Source organism: Passer montanus, unplaced genomic scaffold (genome assembly GCF_014805655.1).
Source record: "Passer montanus isolate IOZ18808 unplaced genomic scaffold, ASM1480565v1 scaffold1, whole genome shotgun sequence".
Taxonomy (NCBI): Eukaryota; Metazoa; Chordata; class Aves; order Passeriformes; family Passeridae; genus Passer; species Passer montanus.
The window spans coordinates 9,107,681-9,125,281 of record NW_024356504.1 but is presented as its reverse complement, the minus strand read 5'-3'; the positions used below and the strand labels follow the sequence as shown (position 1 = coordinate 9,125,281).

At 35.9% G+C, this 17,601-nt stretch overlaps 1 protein-coding gene across 1 annotated transcript in view; it reads left to right on the top strand.

The window, feature by feature from the left end:
* MYO3B (myosin IIIB) overlaps window positions 1-17,601 on the top strand; it is a 192,068-nt gene that overhangs the window by 74,448 nt on the left and 100,019 nt on the right. The window contains exons 11-14 of the mRNA XM_039729329.1: window positions 3,087-3,242; window positions 14,083-14,179; window positions 15,061-15,177; window positions 16,027-16,131. Coding sequence (XP_039585263.1) covers window positions 3,087-3,242; window positions 14,083-14,179; window positions 15,061-15,177; window positions 16,027-16,131 — 475 coding nt within the window. The remainder of the gene's footprint in view (window positions 1-3,086; window positions 3,243-14,082; window positions 14,180-15,060; window positions 15,178-16,026; window positions 16,132-17,601) is intronic.

Here is a 17,601-nt window from a genome sequence, read left to right as displayed (position 1 = left end):
ATGCAATTACAGACATGAATTTAAGCAGCTCTCCCTCACCCTTGCACAGCTGTTAGTTACTAGCTCTCTGTTTTGTTGTGTCATCTCGTTAACCTTCTGAAAGGACTCTGTTCTTCCCATGCAGGCACAAACTTGGCACAATAGGAGATGTGCTCTGTCTGAGCTTGGAACAGAGAGAGTTTGATCACAGAATCATGTTGATGTGTCTTGTGTCATTAACTTAGTCATCCTGCAATTTAACAAAGTTTTGGTCGTGTTTCAAGCGAAATCCTACATCAACACAAACTGCAGCAATATCCTACTGCCAGAGGATGAAGGCTGCCTTTAGATGAGACAGTAAACATTGATTGTTGCAAAGGGGAAGCATGCACACAAAGTGAATGGTCAGTGGGGGATTGGTAGGATTATGGACAGAAGCAAAGGTAATCTGAAAGATCTCCAAGACCACCTCCTTCACAGAACTTACCTGTGCTCATTGAAACATCTACCAGACCTAAAAAGCTCACATTTCAGGCATGCTAGAGAGAAGCTAAGAACTTTTTTCTCCAAAATGTCTCTTGTTAGGCTTCCACAATGAGTGCATTATCCTGGACATTTTGGTGTCTCACCTAGAGGCCATGTATATAGAAAAACTCTCATGCAACTTCTGTATCCTGTCTTTAAAGTGTCTTTGTGGATGCATTGTTCAGACCTCAGAGAATTCATATTAATAACTCCATGCTACCAGGTCTAAGGTTTACATGTTCTTCACACTTTTGATGAACACAAGATATCCTGTCTGGAACTGTATAATTTTTTGAAGATAATCCATTTAAACTCTAATATTATTATCAGAAAAGCAAGTGCCTTTTGTGCTGGACAAGAGATGATGGTTTTAAACAAAAAGAGAATGAATTCAGACTAGATATCAGAAGGATGTTTTTTGCATTGAGATGAAGCACTGACAGAAGGTGGTAGATGCCCCATCCCTGGAAACAGTCAAGGTCAGGTTGAATGGGGTTCTGAGCAACTTGATATAGTTGATGTGCCTGTGCTTTGCAGGAGGTTTGAACTACATGACCTGGAAAGGTCCCTTCCAACACAAACTGTCCATGATCCTTTGATGTAGATTCACTTGGATTCAGTTATAGTACTGAAAAACTCTAGATGAAATGAAATTTAACAAGAACATTTATTTATTAAAAATAAAACATAAATACTGTAAAGTTGGAATTCTTGATAGAATTATTGGTGATAAAAATCATGAGTGCGTGAGCTTTTCAGACTGAAATCTCCACTTCAGATACTTGCCATCAATCTGTGAATTTGTATAATGCATAGCACTTATTGTTTTGTTCTCTTTTGCCCTGTTTTCCTGATTAATGTCGTCTTCCTTTTCAAATGCTTTTTTCCTTTTTCTCAGGAAACATGAATTTAAACAGGATTGGCATGGATTGTATTGTCTGTGTGGGTGTATTGACTTTTAAAACTCCCAGATTACAAAAAGGAAAGGGATAGGGGAGATTGTCAGAACCTGTTCAAGGCTAATGATGGATCTTTTCCTGGAGGGGAAGGACTGGTATTTATAGCCTTGTGCCCAGAGGGATGGAGATAAAGCAGGTTGTGTTGCTTTAGTGTTTCTATCAGGAGGCTACAGTTCTAGCCTATAGCAAAATTCACCAAAACAGTTCCAAAACTGGTAACACATTTTACAGACTTTCTTTTCTGGAATAGATGTACAGAAGAGGTTAGTAAAATGATTTTCAGGAACCTAAAGTATTAAGGTTATGTTCAGAGATATCTCAGGATCATTTTAAGACCAGACTTTAGTCTTCAGTAAAGTCTTTGAGGTGAGGCTGAACTTTAATAACTTGCTGATGTGTTTGGTAGTATTTGAAATCAATTAATGTGTATGATTTTTTGTAATGTAGTTTAAATTTTGTATATTGTTACTTTTATTACTAGAATATAAATTCTGAAAGTTATTTAAGTTTCACTGAACTTTTGGCTAGAATGATAATCTTGATTTGTGGTATTTGGCCCTGCAAGGGAAGTACTTAGGTACTTATTCAGCAAATATGAAAGGAAATTGTAAAGTATGTAATATGAATGCATCTCATAAAATAAATTCATCTTGAGCTATAATTTGCTAAAATTATAGATACTAGAAGGGAGGTACAGATTGAATTGCAGCACTTCTTTTTCACATTCTCAAATAATGTCAATATCATTATTATTTGAGCAAGATGAATAGAAAGATTTAATATTATTAATTAGAGGATACTTGAAAGCAGTCTTATCCTGTTGGATCATTCTTCTGTTTGAATGGTATTATTTCAGCTTTATTATGCAGAAAATAATTCAGCTTGAGTGATGGCTTCTCCAAACTTAAATCTCCATTATATAAATTAGTATGGTACTTTATTTGATGCTGAGTTAATAGGATGTATTTCTTTACTCATTACTAGTTCACCTGTACTGCACTAGTTCACAGAAAGAACTTAGGTACCGTGGCTGGCATTTAATTCTGACTGATTCCTTTCTCTTCCAGACTGAATTGTGCAGGTTTGCAGAATTTTCTATGATTCTTATGCTAACACACATCATTGCGATATAGAATATCTACCCATAACATTCATTTTAAAACCAAAGCTGTATATCAAATCCTTCTGAGCAGCATTGTTCCACAGATTTCAGTTGTGGTTTTCAGCTGTATCCTACAGTTCAGAGTCAAACTCTCATTGGAGAACAGATAGAAAATTAAAGTGAATTAAGTATTGTCTATTCATCTTAATTTTTATGTATGTTAACTGTACAGCTCTTACAGGATACAATATGTGCCATTTTTTTTCTTTTACCTAGTTACAGGTAAAAAAGAGACATTACATAAGCTTGAATTTTTAACTTTTATACTAGTATTCTTGTAGAGTGCACTCACTTAACTAAGTATTTTATGCCAGATTTATTGCAGTATGAAAGAGTCTTGTTACATATTGAGGAATTCAGATTTGTGGAAGAAGAAAACAGTAACAGCCACACAGTAAGCTGACTCAATTCATGCTGTAATGATAACATCTTTGTCTGAGACCCCTGTTTCTCTGTCACAGGTGTCTAATCAAAGATTTTGAGAAGCGTCCCTCAGTCACCCATCTTTTGGAGCATCCATTTATTAAACAAGTACATGGTAAAGATATGTCTTTGCAAAAGCAGCTGGCTGAGCTCATCCAAGAACAGCAGCAGCTGGGCTCCACAGCCAAAACAAGGTACTGTACAAGGTGCTGTATGTAGGAGCATTTATGCTGTGTCACTCCTTCCCCACACTTACACTGGAAGCACAAATTGAAACTTTTAATGTGACTTTTACTGTTTCGAATTATCATATTAATGTGTTGAACGCCAATATTATAAGCAACAAATGCTGCTTGCCATGTGAATGTAAGAGTCGTGTTGTCCCTTTGATACTTTTTAAAGCTAGTTTGATCAGCCATAATGCAACTTTCTTTGCCTTTCTTTGCCTTTCTTTCTCCCACTGAACTCTGTTCTATACTTGTTCTCATTTGGCTCAATCAGAAAGATGTTGATAATTCCAGAATGTTCTGGTTTGTGGAAATAAATGTTGGCACAAAACCTTGTATCATACTTTGGAAACAGATTTTTAAAAATAGAACTGTAAGCATTCAAGTGACTACTAAAAAAAGTTCAGAACAGAAAATATTGAAGTTTGCTGTTAGATTAAATCCTATTAGTAAGAAGGCTGATCAGTACTGAAAGTAGCTTAATAATATCTTCTATTTTTTCATTCAGCCCAGTAATTAATTTTAAAATGTGCTTAAAAAGCAGTACATGTTTATTGGCAGAAGTAGCATCTTTTGAGGCTGACTGTAAATGTGTCTTAGTTTAGTTGTTGTCCAGAGGGTGGCAGAATTTCACTGCTTCAAAAGAGAATTAAATGCAAATGAACATACTGTCCCAAGCTCAGCGATCATTCTGTAATATGAAATTCTAGAGTTAGATAAGCTCTGGCCCGTTATTATAAATAACTACTTACTAATGTTGATGAATTAAATTAGATGTTATGATTCAGAAGTCATAAACATGTATATACTTGCATGCCATAAATCTCTTGTGGCTTAAATACTAAAGGTCCAAACAAAAAAAATAAGGGAATGGTTGTTAAGTATAGTTTCAAGGTGAAGCTGACTTGTGTGGGTGGTGAGTTTTTGTTTGGTTAGTTTTGTGGTGCGTGTGTGTTTGATCTTGTTGGTTTGTTTGTTTTCTGGGAAGACATACCTGGAAATGCTCACTGTGGGTAGGATTTATGCCAGCATTACAGTACAAGTTACTGCGTTATCTAGTTTCCTAAGATTCCTTCCCCATATAGCACCTCACAGATCACATTGCCTACAGCTATGGCATGGCAGGCCCAAGAGGTATAAGAATTTTCCAGCTGTTGACCTGATTGCCCATATAGACAGAGTGAAATGATCCTTGTGCTAAGAGGAGCTCTGAAATGGATTTGTCATGGTATTCCAATACATTCTTCTGGGATTGAGCTCCATAATGTGGAGTGACAAAGAACCAAGACTACGACAGCATTTCTTTCTCAAGCCTTTTCATGTATTAACTGGGTATGCTGTGACAGACAAGCTCCTGCACCTTAGACATGACTGGACTATAAGAAGGATTTTGCTTCTCAGCACCCAGTATGAATCAGTGCTCATCTAAGGGAGTTTAACTCCCTGTCTGTCCTGTCACCACCTAACCCAGCTTAAATATTTTATTTTCAAACAAAAATCTTTCTAATTGTTTTAGTATTATATTATGATGTCCTTACTACTTCTGTGAAGCAGCAGCCCACTGTGATCGGGGTTGAGAGCATGCTCAGGGAGGACAAAAATCAACTTATTGTTTAGTTCTGAAATCTACAACATATTGTTAGGTATGACATTCTAAAGATTTTAAGTTTGATGAAATTGGTACAAATTTCATGAGATAGCAAAAGTACATCCCTGCAAAATATTGTCTGTGGGCCAGACAGTTAATGCTGGACTAAAAACATAAGATTATTACAAAAGAACCAACCACTAAGAGCATCTAATTAGAATTTTCCCGAGAGGATTGACATAGCCTCATAACAGTAAAATACTTGGCTCTGCAATAGTGATATTGTACCCTCTAGAAAAATTTTTACCCATTAAAAGCCTTTAAAACCTCTGTAATGCATCTACAACATAATTTTCAATACAAAATTTGACATGCAGGAGAACATATGACCAGATGGTACTGTAAAAAATGTACTGACGTTCATTGTAATGATCTGTAGAAGTCATCTGAATGTATAGTCACCATTTCAAAGTAAATAAGGCAAATTGAAATCCATGTTGGGTAAAACTTCTCTATTTCAACATTGAATATAGTGCATGGTTTTTTTTTTGTTTATTGATGTGCCCATGACAGGCACAATGAAATGTACATTAACTTCCCTGTGTTTAGACATAAAGAGAAATAAACACCCATTTTTAGGAGTAGAACAACACTACAAATCAATAATTTAAAACATAAGTAAGAGAAAATGTTCTCAAGAGCACAGGCTGAAGATTTCCAGAGACTGGTAAATCATCATTATGCTTATGTTAATAGCACTTCTTCTTTGAAGGAGCCCAGGGACTCACTGGTGATGACAGCTGATCAGGAGATGTTTTGTCTCATATGAAAAGTCTTCCAGGATGGTGCTTTGGATTTGTGTCTTTCAATTCTGTACTGACTCAGCACCTGTGGGGTTTTAAATAGAATTCTATTTCCAGTGGAACCATGTCAGTTTTGCCTGTTTTGGTGCATCACTTCAGGTCATTGTGCCTAAGAGTAAGCCTGCAGCCTTGAAAGTCACTACTAATGACTTAGAGCATGTGAAGAAGAGACATAGAGAGCTGATCTAGCAGTGCACTGCGAGTGAAAAGGAGAGAACTGCTTCTTTCATTTTCCCTCAACTCCCAGGAACAAACTCATGATGCTGTTTATATTGCAGCTTCAGGGATTGTCAAAAACCTCCTGAGCCTGAAGTTCTACAGTGAGAGAAAACTAAGCCAGCACAGACACAGATAACTTTCTACTCTGTTTGTGCTAAAGTGAATGGAGGGAATGCTTCACATGGCCAGGAGGAATAAGCAGGAGAGTGGCAGAAAGAAACAGGCTGGCCCCTTTTGGTAGGACCACCTGGGTTGGCCTCTGGAGTTGCAGACTGAAACACCACCTTATTTTAGTTTCTTTTGTTCTTCTTTTGTCAGCTTTGTGTGCAGTATGGCTAGGCTTAACTTCAGTACATTTCTTCAGACTTCTGAACTGAAGCGGCTCTTTATTGACCTTCAGCTCAAAGTCTGTTAACACGACACATTTGTTCCTATCATCAGTTTGTTTCTGATGAACATACTGTTGTTACTTTTCCATAAAGCAACGTCCTAGAGAATTTTATATTCTGATTTCCTTTTAGGTTAAAAACTAATAATAAAAAGAAAATGTTTATGCTGGTAAAAGATCACTTTTAAAATTAAAAATAACATTAACAATTCATCCTGCCTTTTTACTGAAAAATATACACTTTGAAACTTTTCCAATAGTTCTGTTTTTCCCTAAATCATTTTCATTGGTGAGGGGCAGATATCTTTGATCCTTATGCAAATAGGCATTTTTAGAAAACCCAGCTGGAACACCCCTCTTTCCACACTTCTAAGGAGGAAGAAGATTCTTTTTATCATCTGTTGGCATCTTTTACACTGAAATTCTTGTGTTTTGGCATTAGCTCTCCACTCCTGCATTGCCTGTGTCTTATACTCTCATGAGGAAAAACTTTGTGAGAAAGTCTAATGTTACAGCTGCGTAAAGATGAGCTCTGGGTATATTACCTTTCTTATCCATATCCCATTTATAAGCTAGCAGTTAACTGTATTTGTTTCATAACAATCAAAGCATAATGACTAATTAGCATCAATGCACTTTCCATTAACAGCTTTGACATAGTAACAATTATATGAAGTTTAATTCTAAGAAATTTATTCAGTGTTAAGTAGTCCACTAGTTCTATTTTTATAGAAGTTCTTTAATCCTTGAAAAATAAAGGTTAGTACATCAGAACATTGCTTCACATGTATTCATTCCAGCCATGCTGAATTTTTCTTCTCCATCTATTCTGAAGTCAAACAGAGAATTCCTTTTTAGCACATGGATACCGATTTCTAGGTCATCTTGGTAGTCACAGCAGTCTTATTCCTATGAATATGTAGATGCGTCTAGGCAGGAAGCATTTCTTAAAATCAGAGAGGATGCTTTCACAGGGTCTCATTCAGTTTTTTCCTATTTTCCCTTCATTTTTTTTCCTTTCCCACTTCTGTATTCACACAAATACTGCAAGATGGTTGTTCACATAGTGTCCTTATGCATAGTAACATTGTGAGAACAAGAAATGTCATTCATTCCTAAAGAATGGTACCTCATGTAGCACAAAATTTGAGAACAGAGTTAAAAAGAAGGAATTTAAGTTACAGCAAAGTGTGCCAACAGAACAGGCAAACGTTTGTCAGGAATTATAAGCAGAACTATAAAATGTTTTTGTTATAAACATAAAAACTGAGTGTTGATAGACTCAGTGTGTCTGAGTGTGATTAATAATGTATTCTCTAAGTAAAAAGGTACACAAGTCAATCTTACCATAAACTTGCTGTATTTCAGGGATAGGTTCCTCAAGATGAAGATCCATATGGTTGCTTGTCGTTAAAATACCAAGAATGTTTAGGCACCTCCTGAATTTAATACAAAAACATAGTAGAGGTTTGTGTTCTGTTCCTCATTCTCACTCTGATTTGCTGTGTAATCTCTGTTCTATCACTTGCCCTCAATATTTCTCTGTTCCTTTCACTTATGAAATGGTTATTAATAGTTTAACTTACTATATCATACCTGTGGAAAAGTGATAGCAGTTTGCTGAGGCAAGAACTTTGTCTTGTTCTATAAAGCCATACTGTACTGTTAGGTCACTGTAAACCTGCTAATGAGGAGAAACATGTATAATGCCTGGAGCTCTAGCCATTTTTATTTTCATGCTTCCTGCCCTAGAGCCTGGGGAACACTTTGGGAAGGCTCTAAGCGAAGATATGTTACAAATTATGGCTATTTTTCATTCTCATTTAACAGTAAACATTTTCTTTGTGGAGATTATATTTTTGTTAAATAATGCTTGAGTGTGTTTGATAATCCATTAATGAGGTTATGAGAGAGCTGCTCACTTTCCAAATACACCTTTTGATCTCTTGAACTTATTAGTGTGGTTGGTTGCTTTTTTGATTCATAGCACAAGAGATTCCAACGTAGAGCCTGCTTAAGGAGAAAGTCAGAAGAGATTTAGTGTGTTTCCTAACATTGCTAAATTTTAAATGACTCTTTGTGCTGTGTACACTGGCAAAATGCAGTGCAGTAAGTGGGTATATTCTCTGGTGTCTGTTTATAAACATCAAATATTTTCCCCATATTTTCTCCTTGTCAGGACTTTATCTCAAGCTGGCAAAGCCAGCAGCTGCTTCAGTGTTGAAAAAGTTGAAAAAGAGATGTAAAAACTTCCAAAGCCTTTTAAGTTAGGAATTATACCAAGTTCTATAAGTAATGTTTAAAAATACAACAGAGCTTGTTATGGAGACATTTAAAAGGGAAACTCATTTGGAGCCGTGGTATTCTGTCTATTGTCCCAGCCCTTCCTTGCATAAATTATGATGATAAAATCTTGCATCCTTTGAGAAAACTTTCTCAAAAAAAAGTGAACTTTCCATTTTATTCCATTTAAAAAAAAAAACAACAAAAACTGTTTCATGGCTTGTGAGTAGAACTAATGGAAAACTGTAGAATTTTAAATCTTTAATTGAAGGCCTTGGAAAGTACTGACCATCAGCAAAAGGGAATGAAATTAAAATGTTTGGTATTTTTCCTTTCCCATTGGAATGTACCACAATTAAGACATTATCTACTTGTGCTCAGTCTTAAAATAAGAGATTGCTCTATCCAGAATAGCATGTAGGAGAAAATCTAAAAAAGAAATGTCAGAACAGCACATGAGATGGAGAAATTCAAGTGTAGTAACAGATCTATTAGCTGCCCTTTTACTGTGGTGGGGAAACAGAACATCAGGGAGGAAAATACCTGATTAAAAGCTTAGAACTGGAGGCAGGGAAGAAGAGTCTTCACCGAATGCGCTCTATAAATTTTACTCTTGGTAATATTCTTTGAAGCTGTCTTAAAAAATTTTAGATGTTGTGGGTTTCTGTATGGCATTTGGCTGTTCCTTCAGAGGAGATAATGTAGAGCTCCTGTATGAATTGCAGTAGATAAATCTATATTAATTTTGAAGTAGCAAAAATATTTAATAATCCCCAGTTGACATCTACATTTTTTTAGTTAGCTCTGTCTGTCGAATGTCACTGGAGGTGAAGTTAAGAAAAAACAGGATCTTCTGTATTTCCTCAATAACCTAATGTTATTAACCTCACTTCCAATGTAAAAGTTACATAATTATTTGATGTTTAAAAGTTAATGTTGATCAAGCATTGAATAGTTTGGGTTTTATGGTTCAAAGTGGGAGCTTCCCAATTATCAGCAGGTTCAAAGAGGCCAGCTCCAGACATGGCTCATTCTTCTCTTGGATGTTTTCCTACAGAATAGGTATCTTATGCCCCTGTCTGTAAATAGGCTTCTTCTTCATAGGAGTCAGAGATCTACTAACCTCTGGTTTCAGTTTTTAAAATAATTAAAAAGCTTCAACATTTGCATGAATATGGTTGTAAACAAGTTTAAGGTAGACTATTGATAAGGAGTTCAGGGTTTACAGGTTTGGATGACACTGGGTCAGTGTGCCACTCCTGGTCACCATTTAGAAGTTTGTTTCTGTAATGAGGAACTGGCACTTGTGAAACCTTGCATTTTGAAGGATAAAAAGTAAATCTGTACATTGGGGAGAATCAAACTTGAAGAAGCCTGGGGAAAAAAATAGAAAATTGGAAAAAAAAAAAAAAAAAGAAAAGAGCATTTAATGTTTGAGAAGGGCAGGAATGTTCAGGCTACCTTGTCAGATATTAGAATGACAGTACCATGTCTTGGCATCTTCCCCCTTCCCGTGAACCAGCTGGATTACAGCAGCAGTCCACCCAAAGAAGTAATTCTAAGTACCAAATATCAAGCTTTTCTGCCAGCTCACATTTCGATTTGAAAGCAATTAACAGCAAGGAACTTGATTGCATCCAGCCAGTAATTTTCTTTGGACTCAGAGATAATAACAGAAACAGAACAAAAATAGTTCTCTGATGCTATATACAATGTAATTTAAGGCAATTCTTACAGCCTGTGGCCCCCAAAAGTGATCCTGTTCTGAGTATAGTGCATGTGTTTTTACTGGAGGTTGTAAAATGTAGCTGTAGCACATATATAGTAATTAAGGCTGTGTCGGTGTCTCTATTATGACCTTGCTTCAACAAATTAGTTCAGGCTGAAACTTGATGTAAAGGAGCAAAATTAAGTCTTTGCAATGCATGGGAAATAGTCTGTGTATCTTTTTGTGGCACTATCATACTCTCTCCTTTTTTCTTTCTCGTTATGTTGAGTATTTTTCCTGTAAATCTCAGGAATTAATTTTAAAATTGGCAATAATCTAAAGAAGACCAAACACAGAAACCATTTTACCTTTGTGAATCTTAGAAACAAGCAAACAGTAAACATAAGTGCTTAATTGCACCAAGAGGCCAAAGTAAAGGCCACTTGGAAGGCCCTAAAGATGTTAGGGGTGGAGGAGAGAGATTAGAGAAGAAACTTGCAAAGGAAGGCAAAAGTTCTTGGTCTGTGTTGCTTTGTTTCTCAGGTCAGACCTGCTAGCAAAATGACTTTTTGATCTAGAAGTCAGTGTGGTCCATCTAGCTTTTCTTTCCCCATCCCTGGATAGCAGGATATAGGAGTGTTCACCTATTTACAGGGCACTTCTATTCCTGTGACTGGTTACTTTCTCTCAAACTGTGTCTTTACAAATCTTTACAGTAGAACAAATGAATGCTTCCTGCCTTTTCATGAAATGGTTCTCTCAAGGGAGAAATGCTTCTTGCCTTTTGCTCCTCCTACAAAATCCAAGAAAACTTTCCCTTCCAGCTACTCCTGCATGATAAAATGGTAACAGGAGGGTGCTTCAGAGCATAGAGCCTTTTCCAACAGACAGTGCTCATCACTAGATTTCTAGGATCAGTCTAATGGTGCTCTTCAGATCTCTTCTGACCCAAACCATCCTGTGGTGCTATAATAAAGTTAGGTACCTTAAGCGACTGGCCCTTTGCGCCCTTTATGGAAGTTGTTTTGTTTTGTGAAGAGACTGCATCTTGCAGGGATTGCTTCAGAAAATTACTGGAAACTTAGGGAAGATAACATAACTTCTTTGATTTCCCTTTTTATTAGAGTTTGTACTTTTTTAAATGTTGCCAAAAAGGAAGGGTAATTGAAAAAATGGCTGATAATTCTACTTTTTATGCAAAAAATATACTGATGGTTATTTCCCCAATTAAGAGTGTTTCTTTCTGCTTTTTAAGAATTTTTAATGTATGTATTAAAAACAGATTGTATTTCTGATGTAAAATTGTGGAAATAATTAAAGGTCTGGTTTTTTTTCTTTCCATCTCTGTCAATGCACTGGAGGACATAGGGTCGGTAGAAAACTGATGAGGCCAGCAGGAGATTTGAAGCTAATGTGGTGTTATGCTCCTAATATCCTCTTTCTAATCATGTACTTAGGAAAATGAGTTAAGTGCCAGAAAATATTTGCACAAAGGAATATATGTTTTGCTTATATTTAATGCATATTTATTTACATGGGCTTAAATGGAACCATTTCCAATAAAAAAATAAATCATTTATCACTTAAGGTGAACAAACAGCAGGAGTTTAATACACAATCAGATAACAGATTAGTTTACAAAGCCATTCTTCAATTAGACATGCTTAGGTTTGCATGTGCCCTCTTCCCCCTCCTTCTTGCACCTCTGGTAGATGTGTCCCTACTTGCAGTTTGTTGCAATTCAGTATTGTGGCTATGAAGTTTTGCTCCAGGAAGAAAAAGCTTCACAGATGAGTTATGTTAGCTAAAATGTCTAGCTAGTCTTTGTTAGTTGCATCTTCATGAAGTAAAGCAACTGTTAAAATATTTTCTTTGTTTGTAGACTGAGGGACGCTCCCATCTCTAAATGATTTACATTATTTACAACAATATTTTTCTATACAGTAAAATAAGAGCTTGAGTTCTGGTTTGAAAGGGAAATAGCACTTAAAAACCCTAGTAGTACATCAGTCATTCTTACACCTTTGAGGATGTGGCTTGTCAGCAAAGTGTAATGTTTTTGCATATAGTGACTCAAAAAAAAAAAAAAAAAAAAGCCAAAAAGAGCGCACAACCCAATACCTAATCAAAGACCAGAAAAGGGAAGATTTAATTGAATAAAATTTTCAGCAAATTCAAATGGTCACCATGGGAAATAATACCCACTATAACAATTTTTCTTTCATAGCTTCTTGTCTTGCGTCCTTTCATTGCTTCTTCGTACGTATAACATGAAGCAAACTACCGTCTGTGGGAGTGTAGTGGGACTGTCAGCAAAAGCTTCTGTCTTCCACTGTTTTATTTCCTAGCTGACAAACAGTTTGCACGGTTTTATTTAGTTAAAATTCAAATAAACCATTACAGTTTTCTAAAACTCATTGAGTAGCCAAAAGGAAATGAGGAAAATGAATAAAAATAGGCAAAAACCTATGATCATTTGATGTGATTCACAGTTATTAGGGAAGCTGTATTCATGGCTAACACTCTTCTCCTTCCTGTGTGTTAGAGGCTTTCCTTAATTCTTCTCATGATCAAGCTCTTGGATATTAAAACATTCTCTTTACTAAATGAAAGCTGATTAGCTTGAAATATAGAAGTGTACATAAAGGGGGGAAATTCAAATGCCTCAATGTTTATTTTAAAAAAAGGATTCCAGGAGCATATGAAGATATGATTAAGGAAACCTGCTACATCTTCATATTAACCTTGAACATTGTAGATAAATAAGTGTTTCCTGCCAGCTTACGGTGCTTTTCTGTTACTGCTTGTTATAATATTTAGCCTTGTTTTGGGATGCTTGATCATGTGGCTCTTACTTTCTACATGGCAACCAATGCAAAAACAATCTGTCAAGGACTGTCATTGAGGATCAATGCTAAATGTTACTCAGCAGGATGCAGACTGTATCTCGGTGGGTGTCCTTCTACTATGCTTTGATTATATTTGTTGTAAAGAAAAGCCTAGTTGTGCTTACAGCATTCATATTTCACACCCTCTGTGGAAGACATGTTACAGCCTCTTAATTTGCTCCCATTTCAATGTGATGTGTTCTTTAAAAACATATACGCCACATTTTCAAAGATTCCTTCAGTATAATCTGATTATAAAGGGGTTATGTGACAGTTTGTCTCTGCTGCTTGTTGTGTGGCTTAAATCTCTGGAGACAAGCCGACTGAACATCCATACAATTTAGAGTCTGATGGCAGCTGCGGTTCAAAAACGTTGTTTTGGGCCACATCTAGGGTCATCTGAGGAGGCACTTTGGCATACATCAAGGTAACAGTAGGATTTTATCCTACTTACTGCTTCTTTTATCTTCTTTAGATGACAGTACTATGGCTGGGCACGTGGGGGTAACATTTAATTAAACTGAGTGGTAGTTTATTAACTTAGACCAGGGAGGGAAGGGAAAAGAGGAAGAATTTTTTAGTTTACTGAGTGTGAATGAGGAGTAATAAGTCTGTAAGTAGTAAATCTTTGCTGAACATTGATAAATAGATAGGGTTATATATTGTGAAAGAGAAAACAGGTAGTGCACAGGACAGCGAGGTGATCTATTGCTTTTATAAAAGGATATCGCAAGCAAAATTCTACATTTCAGAGAGCAAATCTGTGTTTGTGCATGACAAAAACATTCACCCAGGACATCCCTTTTCATCTTAATATTTCCTGTCTCTAATACACTTTCATAACACTGGTGCTCTACTAACAACTTCCAGGCATGAACGAATACATACGAGAAGACCCTACCATGTGGACAGAGCTGACAAGTACTCTCTAGATGATGATCTGGTAAATCTAGAAGTTCTCAATGAGGTACTGTGCTGTCTGGGTAGCAGCTTCTGACAACTGCACCTCACATTCTTGCCTATTTCTGCTTTTTAGGCAACTCTTAGCAGAATGAGAATATTTCCTTCTTGCAATCTTTTGTCCCTTCAAGGCAAAAGAATTCTCACATGACTGATCTGCTGCCCTCACTTTGTTAATTTATATAGTTGCATAGAAGTAGTAGCAGTGAATACTATAGTGTGGAAAAGCTTAATTATGAATGATGCTAGTGTAAATTATTTTTGTGAGTTCCCTCAAATGCAAAGTTTAGTCATAAAGATGTAGTTTTAAGTGATTTTTTTCTAAAATAATTGATTTATATAGGATAACATATTACCTACTGCTTCTGGCTAAAAAATGACAAAACTATCCATTTCATATTTCACTGTATCAGCTATTTGCAGAGTATTTGTAAATTTTTGTGTTGATAATCCTTAAATTACATGCCAGGAAGAAAAAGAGATTTTACTAAATTGTACTGTTGTCCTGTGTTAACAGTTCTACCACTACTTAAAAATTAATCTTTGAAAAATTATTATCCTTGTTTCGTTGGCAAATGAAAAAAAAATTAAATGGACATGTACTATGAAGTGCAACAATAATGTGTTACCACCATTTTCTCTTCAGAAGATATACTTCTCAAGCTGATATAAGAAAATGTTCTAATTTGCAATTAGGAGTTGCCATTTAACTTAGTTTTATGACATTAGCAAGAATTTTGAAAATATTTTATTTTGTGGGTTTGGCATTTAAAATATAATTAGAAACACTTAAAATAAGTATTTCTTAAACAATGTTCTCAGTATATTTACAGAAATCTTCAGTGGGAAAATACTGTACAACTATCAAACTTTCTGTAATCTCCTCAGGATACAATTATCCATCAGCTGCAAAAACGTTACGCTGACTTACAGATTTATACTTATGTTGGAGACATTTTAATAGCCTTGAACCCCTTCCAGAATCTCAGCATTTATTCTCCCCAGGTAAGAGAGACTCCAAGCTGAAGATGGAAGTTGCTTTACATTTTATATTAACACCACTAGCTAAAATACTTCAGTGATGCTGGAAGTTAGAAGCACAGACTAAACCTCAGCCTTTTCTTTTTCCAGAACAGTGTTGCTAAAAATTTTGTTTTGTTTTGTTTGTTAAATTTGGTTTCATTTTATTTCATTTACTTCTTGGAGGCACAAATTCCACGGGAGGGACAGAGATTACCCCAGGCACAACTGTCCTTCCTGTCTAGCATTTAGGGCTTTCTTCTTGGAAACAGAAGATGGTTATATGAACCTCCTCATGCTAAGGTTTTTGCTTGCCAAAGAATTGCTCTGACTGAGGCTTATTACATGTCCTGTGCCATCATCTCTGCCTTAAAAGAAGCAAATGAATCAGATGTTGTAAGCATAAAGGCCAGTTTAATTCGCTATAAATATGAAGAGAGGTGGAGCTAGAAATAACTTTGTCTCCATGGATGCCAAAATCAAGGCTTCAGATAGTGGGCCAGAATTCAGATTCACTGTAAGTTTCTTTTGTATGAACTGGATATTTCCTTGATTGAAGGCTTGTGTTTGAAATTCTCTTCCTTGTGATAGAGTACTCTTCATTGTCTTGTGCGGGAAACATCAGAGTGTGTTCTAGGTGTTGTAATTTGTGTTCTAGGAACTGGGTAGTGCCAAGAATTACCACTCCTGTTCCAGGTGATTGACTGGAAATTCTGTGGTACAACAGGCAACTTCTTTCTGTTGAACATATGGCAGTCACTGTCGTCTTCTCAGTTCTTAATTATGTAGCTAAGTTGCACATTTTGACTATTGTGTGTATTTCTTTTAATTTAGTTCTCCAAGCTTTACCATGGTGTGAAGCGTTCATCAAACCCCCCCCACATATTTGCCTCTGCAGATGCTGCCTACCAAAGCATGGTTACATTCAGCAAGGATCAGGTAAGGATCTGTTCATTTTGGTTTAGGTTTTGTATTAGTCATACTGCCACTGTGCTACAGGTGTGGATAATTTTCAATTAAGTTGTATTTTGGGAAATTTTTTCTTTAAGCCTTTTATTCCTAAATCAGCAAAACCAGAGTAGAAATCTGGTCAGATTTGGGAGTTTTGAAAAGGACACAGTGATATGAAAGGGATTGAAAGGTCAAACAAGATGATGGAGGTACCTGACCAATATAGTTTCCTGGACACCCATGAAGTTCTGGCTGTTGAGTCCAGCAGCAAAGTATTGCTGCACATTCTCATCCTAGGCCTGTCTTGACCTATTTATTTCAATAATTTATACTTGTGTTTAATAGAGGGTTCTCAATACCATAGCACCACTTTTCTGTTGCAAAAAGACACTAAGTCACAAAGTAAAGGAACCATTTGAGAATTTTTTAGTAAAATAATTTAAGTATGGTTCTATTATAAATGTAATAATGACACAAATCCAATTATATCACAATGATTTTAATGAGAATAAAATACCATGTTGTAGAAGATTTTTCTACATTCTTAAGATTATAACTTCATACTCTTTCTAATTTGATGTGCTGTGTGTATATGAATATTGAAGGCTGATAATTATTTTTGTTTATAAAATCCTCCTGATTTTACCCTGCACATCCCACAATAATTAATAGAAAATGTTCTCTTAAAGTCACAAAAGCCTGAAATCAGAAAATGCCAAGAAAATAAAACAAATAAAAGGGACAATAAAGAGGAATAAAACAGGAGTTTTACTGTTATGTGAAAGTACACTGGCCTGGGAGATGGTTAATACTTCTTTAATGACTTACATGTTCTTTGATTGAGGCATTAAGAAAACAAGTACTCATGTTAGAGTAACTTACGTGAGAATTTGTTATCTGAGGAAAAAGATTGGTCACCCTAGGACAGTTAGGTAGTGTAATCAATGTGGTACCTGTTCCCTAGAGCAAAAATAACTGACAGGAAGCAAATAAATGAGCTGCAAATATCATATTGCATATATTACGTAGAGTTGGTCCCTGTACCTGCTGTCAGACACCACAAGGTACCATCAGATAACTGCTGCATCTTTCAAACCTTTTCACAAAGCTCAGTTCCATATGAAGGGGCATTTCATCAAGTATTTTAGGACCTTGTATCTTTTCCTGGCAAAGAGTCTTGTGTACGCACAGTATCATGCAAATAGTTTTTGGATGTTTGCATAAAAATCTGTGAATCTATGCAACTGCTCAGTGTTAACATTTTAATTATATGTCAGTTGATAATTTGCTTTAAGTAGAATAATATTTGTACTGGTGGTCTGTAGAATACATGGGGAAAAAAGAGTAATAATAAATGCTGTTAGAATTCAAAGTTCCCATGATCTGCATTCTTCAGTGTTCTGGTTGGAAACTGGTTTTCAGCTTCCATTTTGCCCATGAAGCATTACAACAGAGAGA